A 6,386-nucleotide genomic window follows, 5' to 3' on the forward strand; every position below is an offset into this window, starting at 1 on the left:
TAGAGTCCCTGTCACGACAGCCGAATACCTACCTATTCAGATCTACCTAGCTCTAGATATTGCTCTACCAAATTCATAACACAGCCCCCCCCCTGGAACCGTAGCTCCTGCAAGGTTCACCGCAGGCGCTACCATTCCAGCCTTAACACTTACTGTCACCCACTTAATTAACCTATGAAATAAATCAGGAAGGGCTGTGGGAAGTGAGTCGGACTACCTACCTACACTTCCTTAACATGCTGAACCCCTTAACCATCATGCAAGTATGTACATTTTCTTCGTTGTTCCTGTGGAGGGAGGAAACAACAACACACAACACTAACTTAACCACAAAACTTAACCATCTTTCCAAACTCAAAACTCTAACCTTTGTACATACCCCGGTCTACAGACCGCGTCCCCCGGTGGATGCCACAAGACACAACCTTACCTGCGGGGCCATCCCCAATGCATGATGTCACGCCATCCCCCCTAAATTTTCCACGGCCCTGTCCAGATGTTACAGGTGAGTGACACGGCTCGGTGGATTTCGCCCACATTCATGCAACACAGACCCCTTAACCACTCATTCTCATTCCATAGGTCATCAAGGCATTTCAAAAATCAACAAAGCACTTATTTCAATACACCCCCTGCAGGACCATGGCATTGATGTCATTCACGTGGGTGTGCATTCCTCAACTAGGCAGCGGGGAGGTACCGCACAAAAAGATGGTGGGGGCGCATCAGGCTGTGGTGCCCGCAGTCCCAAAAACAAGTCAACCGACTTACAAGTTCATTGCCCCCCCCCCCCCTTTACCTCTTGGCCCGTGACAGCCCAACAGCCCCTTGCCGCCGTTACCTCGCCGGTGAGGGTCTCCACACATACCAGGCTCCTTTGTCTCCTGCTTTCGCGCAGCAACACGGGTCACCGGGGGACTTCCTCACCCCGCGGCGCCCAACCAGACCCTCCACCGACGAGCTCCAATTTCCAGTTACCACCGGCTGCCAGGGGTAATTGCCGCAGAGGGGGGGCCCGCAGGCATCGCTCCTCAGAGCTTGCTCTGTACCTGCGGACACACACACCTTCCCCACCCACAAGACCCCAAAACACACTTCCTCCCCCGCTGCCATTCAATTCTCCACACAACTCAGCACAATTCAGTACAATTCTTGGTGTAAAAGGTGTTACAAGGCTTGCCATGGCCTGCCACATGTGAAATCCCCCAGTTCACATTTAAACCATCACACATTTCCAAAAGCACATTTCCAAAAGCACAAGTATCACCCCTCATTATCTCCAATAATCATCACTCACTCTCCAGGTTCCACTCTCACGACCACATCAAAACACCTAACCACAATACAAAAACATACGCCACCCACAAGACACTGTGGCTCCCATTCCATCCCCTCACCGGCCATGTCATCACTCTCACCCGCCTCCCAACTCCAATTTACATGTCACCAATTTCCAAAGCAAGTCCTGAAGCCTGGGACAGTACTCCTCAAAACACTCACCTCAAGTGCAGGTAGTTGCAGGTTGGTCAGGTTCAAGAGCGTCATCCACCCTTCACAATCCCAAAATTTCACATTGGGCCTACCAAATACTTCCAAATTTCTCTTTTGTCCCCACTACACTGGCAGGTATGTGGATCCGCATCCAACGGTGATCATCGCTACACAACTACCTACAGCCACGTCAGCTCTGCACCTCTACCGTGCAAGGGTCACCGGGACAAGGTGAGCAGTCAAAACGCCAACATGGCCCATGAGTGTCCATAAGGGTGCGACCCACCATCCATCCTTCGGCCCCCCTGCGAGGAACACAGCTGCAGCAGCCCCAGCTGGCCAATGTGGTGAGCACTTGCTGCCACAACACACACTACCGCACACACAACCTCGGCCCTGGGGGGCACGGTCGCAGTGCGTGGCATCCCTACAGCCACGTCCCCTGCACCTCCCCATCATCCCCCAGTCCGACTACAGAACTGCAGCCCCCCAGTGCTCACCCACACTTGACCACACCAAGGTCCAGTCAACAGCCATGCTCCACCAGGAGACTCACCCAGAAGACATGGTCCACACACCTCGGACATGCACAGCACCACGTTGACCCTCAGGCTACACAACTGTATCCCCAGGATCCCGCGTCCCAAATATCAGCACAGTTGCCCCCGCAACCAGTTGAAAGCTGTGTCTTACTACCCTATTAATTTCATCACAGCCTCCAACACTTTGGTCTACACACCTGGATCAATAATGGCGTCACTGTACAGTGTCCACCATGGCATTTCAAAATCCACCCTTAAATTTCCATCTAACCCACAGATTACCCATGCCAACCATTTGTCACATTTTACTAACCTCACCAAAGAAAGATGCTTTGCCATACACATGCCAGCCGAGCATGGCCCATATGCTCGGCTCGTTCTAGTTTCCTGCACACTCTATTGCTATTGGCCCAGGCCGAGGTGGTGGTCCTCTGTCTGGCGCCTGTGGACCTACTGGGGGCCCCCTCCTTTCTGGACTGCGAAGCCTCTCAGGAGGTGGGGGCCCATATGGTTGCCGACAATTCCTCTGACTGTGCCCTCTTCTCCCACATCTAAAACAAGTCCCCAAGAACGGACCCCTCTGGTAGCCAGGCGGAGCCCCCCTTTCTCCCGGCCCAGCCCGATAAAAATCAGGCCGTCCCGATGGCCAACCTGGACCACCCTGTCGTGACTCGCTCCCTGCAAATTGTCCCCCCATCAAATTTGTCAGCTGGCGGCTGATTCCCCTTAACATTCGCCCGATGTCATCCTCTGGCTTTTCCTGATCCCGCACCTCGGCCTGCCGTACCGTCACAGGTGCCCTCTCCGATGCGCGGTTCGACCTTCTCAAAAAGGTCAGTCTCGCCGCGCATTCCGCTGCCCGGTGCACCGTGGGTGGGTCCTGTAACTCCACCAACGTCCGGACCTCAGGATCAGGGAGAGCCGCCATAAATTTTTCTATCGCCAGCTTGTCCCACGCCTGTGCTGGTAGGTCCCTGTATGCTATCCTCACAGATTGGTATATATCCTGGGCCAGCTCCTGCAACGTCTCATTAGGCTTTTGCCTGCGATGCAGCAGCTGTGCCCTGACCAGGTCGCACCTTGCGCCTGTCCCGTACCTGTTATTCAAGGCCTCACAAATGGCCTTGCTGGTCAATATTCCCTCTGGGACTACGTTTAACACGTCGGCGGCTGACCCCCGCAGTGTCGCCACCAGATTCCCCATGCGCTCCCGCTCTCCCCAACCATTGAGCTGAGACACGCACTCAAATTGTGTCAGGAAAGCCTCGAGGCTCCCTGATCCGTCAAAATGTACGAGGGGGATTGTTTTTCCAGAGACTCTATTCCCCGATTCCTCTCTGTCCAAATCCAGTCCGGGGCCAAAACACCCCCCCAACTGGGTATTCCGTTTCGGAGCCTCTGGTGTCCAAATGTGGCTCGTGGTGAGGGTCTCCTGGGTCACTTTAATCTGGTCCTGAAGATGTTTAACCGACCTACTCACCTCTTCCTTCAGGCTCTCTTGAACCCGACCAACCTCCTTCTTGATGGTATTGTCCCAGATCTCCAGTCGCTCCTGCATAAAATCACTCACCCTTTCATTATCCATTAGTGGCCCCCACAGGCCTTTCTCAATTAACCCTTGCTCCTGCTCTTTTATGCGGGTTTCCAACCCCCTCACCTCCTCGGCCAATTTGCCCCCTTGTCGGTTGAGCAATCCCCATTCCTCACTCTGCTGTAGCATTCTGGCATCCACCCGGCCCCGATAGCCTTCCAGGTCCCCATTTGCTTTATCAATTCGAGCATTTGTGGCACCAATCTGACCCTCCAACTTTTCCCCCATTTGGACAGCCTGCGTCACGCCCTCCTCTATTTTTGACATTAATTCCTCCCGTTTCAATTCAATTTCCACTCCTATGGCTTTTTCCATCTCCCCCATTTGAGTTTCTACTTTACCCTCAAATTTCCCCAGTCTGTCCGTAATTTGGTTTTGCACTCTCCCTTCTATGCCATCAATTCGTTCCCCCAGCTGCTGTGCCATTTCCCCAATTTTTCCTTCCAATTGTTCATTCCTTTCCTTTATTTCATTCCTCCATTCCTTCCCCTGCGACTCCATTTTATTTTCCATCCCTTCAATTTGTTCCTCCAATCGATCACTCATTCCCTTCATTCCTTCCCTACATTCCTTCCCCTGGGACTCCATTTTTCTTTCCATTCCTTCAATTTTGTCATTCAATTCCCGACTGGCTCGCTCACTCTGTGCGTTCATGTCTCCCATCTGCTTTCCCAATCGCTCACTGTTCTTTTCCATCCCTTCCATTTTTCGAAGCAATTGACCCAACATCTGGTCGGTTGTCGGGGCCGTTCCTACTACTCCCGACTCCCCGGTGGGGGAGGGGGATAAGTTGGTGCTCGGGACGAGGGAGGTTCCAAGGCTCACCTCCACATCTAATTCCCCTATTTCCGGCTCACTCCCGACGCTGACGGAGGCCTCGCTGCGTACTTCCATCTCATCAATTTCCGACATCCGCTTTCTGGAAGATTGTTTCCCGCGCGCGTATTTATTTTAATAATTCCTGAAACAATTTAAATTTGACGAAGACGCGATATCGCGCTCCGTTTGCCCGATTGATTATTAAATTTCTCCGCCTCGACTATAAAAATTTTGCGTTCGAACGTCGGGCGCAATGTACGCCCGACCGTGTCGATGTCTCCCCGCGGACAAAAAAATTTGTCCGACCGTGTCGATGTCTCGCCGCGGACAAAAAATTTGTCCGACGGGTTCAAATCCCACTCCTGACACCACTTGTTACGCAACTGTGATTAACACCACAGTTACGGATGGCCGATTTGCGAGACTTTAACTCCCGAGGCGAAAACTCAATTGCGGATTCAAGTTCAACACAAACGCGCGGAATGGCGGGACACAGCGAAGGCTCCGCAACCTTACCTATTAAAATCAAACACCCAGGAAAACTGCGTTCAGATATATATACAGAAAATAATATAAGGATTTATTATCGAATAGTAATACAGTGAAAAAGCCGCGCCGGTAAATCTAATAACTCTAAATCGGGACGTCCCCACACGACTGACAGCAAACACGATACGAGGGAGATTATGAATACAAAAATAACACGTCACGTCGTTCAAATGTACGCGGATGCGGCTTATCTGTCTTTCGTCGTCTTGGTGGCGGCCGTCCACACCGCTCCTTTTGGCCCGATCGCACACCACCAGGTCCTTCGCTCCAAGCTCTACGAGGCCCCGCTCCAAGCACCCGCGCGTCCGACGCGTGGCCAGCAGCTTCACACGAGGACGATCTCCACAAGGCCCGTGCACCAATGGTTCAACGGAGGGCTCGACTTGCAACGAACTGCTGCGAACTGCCGCGTGCTCTGTGGGCTTGGTGTGCTCGGTGTGTGAACGAACTCTCCACCAACTGCCTTCGGGGAGCTTTTCCACCAACTGCCTTCGGGGAGCTTTTCCACCAACTGTGTCTCTGCGTCGACTGTGTGCTCCAACCAACTCCTACGAACTCTCTGGTGTCTGCCTGCGTCTGCCTGCGTCTGCCTGCATCTGCCGCCTGCTCCAACGAACTCTCTGGTGTCTGCCTGCGTCTACCACGAAATGGCGTCCGACCGTCGTATATATTGGTGGCCGATGACGTCCCATTGGCGCACTCCTCAGCCAATCACAGCCTCCCAACTCGCCCAGGTCACGCCCTCTGCGGCATGCGACTCCTGACATCTCCCGTCCGCGACCCCCCCGCGGTCGTTTTGTAACACGTAACACGCGAGGTTGGTAGGCCTTTGAGGTGCGAACGGCGGCGGCCAACCGTGGCGGTGTTTTTGGCCTGGTTTCCTGTCTATTTATTACGAAGTCAATGTCAGGGAAAGGGAATTATTTAATGTTGCGCTAAGGACCTAACTAATGTTTATGTGGTTTGCAGTGCCATAATGGACAAAGGTTTGACTACCAGGTGAGACTCACAGGGGCGTTACCTTTAATCCCTCACTATTTAACACTCGGACCTCCAGGTAGATCCACAATCATACATCTTACCCCGACAAACGCCTAAACATCAAGAACTTATTACATGTAGAGTCCCTGTCACGACAGCCGAATACCTACCTATTCAGATCTACCTAGCTCTAGATATTGCTCTACCAAATTCATAACAATATATATATGGTGGCGGCCATCTTGGATTTTGACGTGGCAACCTAATTTTCAATAGGTTTCTTCCATATGCCTAGTTGCACCCAAAAGCCATTTGCTGCTGGGCTGCATCTTCTTCTTGCTTCATCTTCGGTGTGCAATAAAGACTCAAAGTTCTTCTTTCCTGGCACACCAAGAATGAAATGTACAAGAACC

At 52.4% G+C, this 6,386-nt stretch overlaps 1 protein-coding gene across 1 annotated transcript; it reads right to left on the bottom strand.

Annotated features, from left to right (window-relative positions):
• Positions 1–1,476: 1,476 nt before the first annotated feature.
• Positions 1,477–6,143, bottom strand: LOC144891702 (uncharacterized). The gene is made up of 2 exons (XM_078775650.1): positions 5,634–6,143; positions 1,477–5,582 (listed from the first exon to the last, which is right to left on the bottom strand). The coding sequence occupies exon 2, from the start codon at positions 4,534–4,536 to the stop codon at positions 2,413–2,415; it is 2,124 nt and encodes a 707-aa protein (XP_078631776.1). The 5' UTR covers positions 4,537–5,582; positions 5,634–6,143; the 3' UTR covers positions 1,477–2,412.
• Positions 6,144–6,386: the final 243 nt, after the last annotated feature.

Source organism: Myxine glutinosa, chromosome 4 (assembly GCF_964187855.1).
Source record: "Myxine glutinosa chromosome 4, kmMyxGlut1.1, whole genome shotgun sequence".
Classification (NCBI taxonomy): Eukaryota; Metazoa; Chordata; class Myxini; order Myxiniformes; family Myxinidae; genus Myxine; species Myxine glutinosa.

Coding starts and splice junctions, on each gene's coding strand:
- LOC144891702 (XM_078775650.1), bottom strand. CDS start 4,536: ATGTCGGAAATTGATGAGATGGAAGTACGCAGCGAGGCCTCCGTCAGC.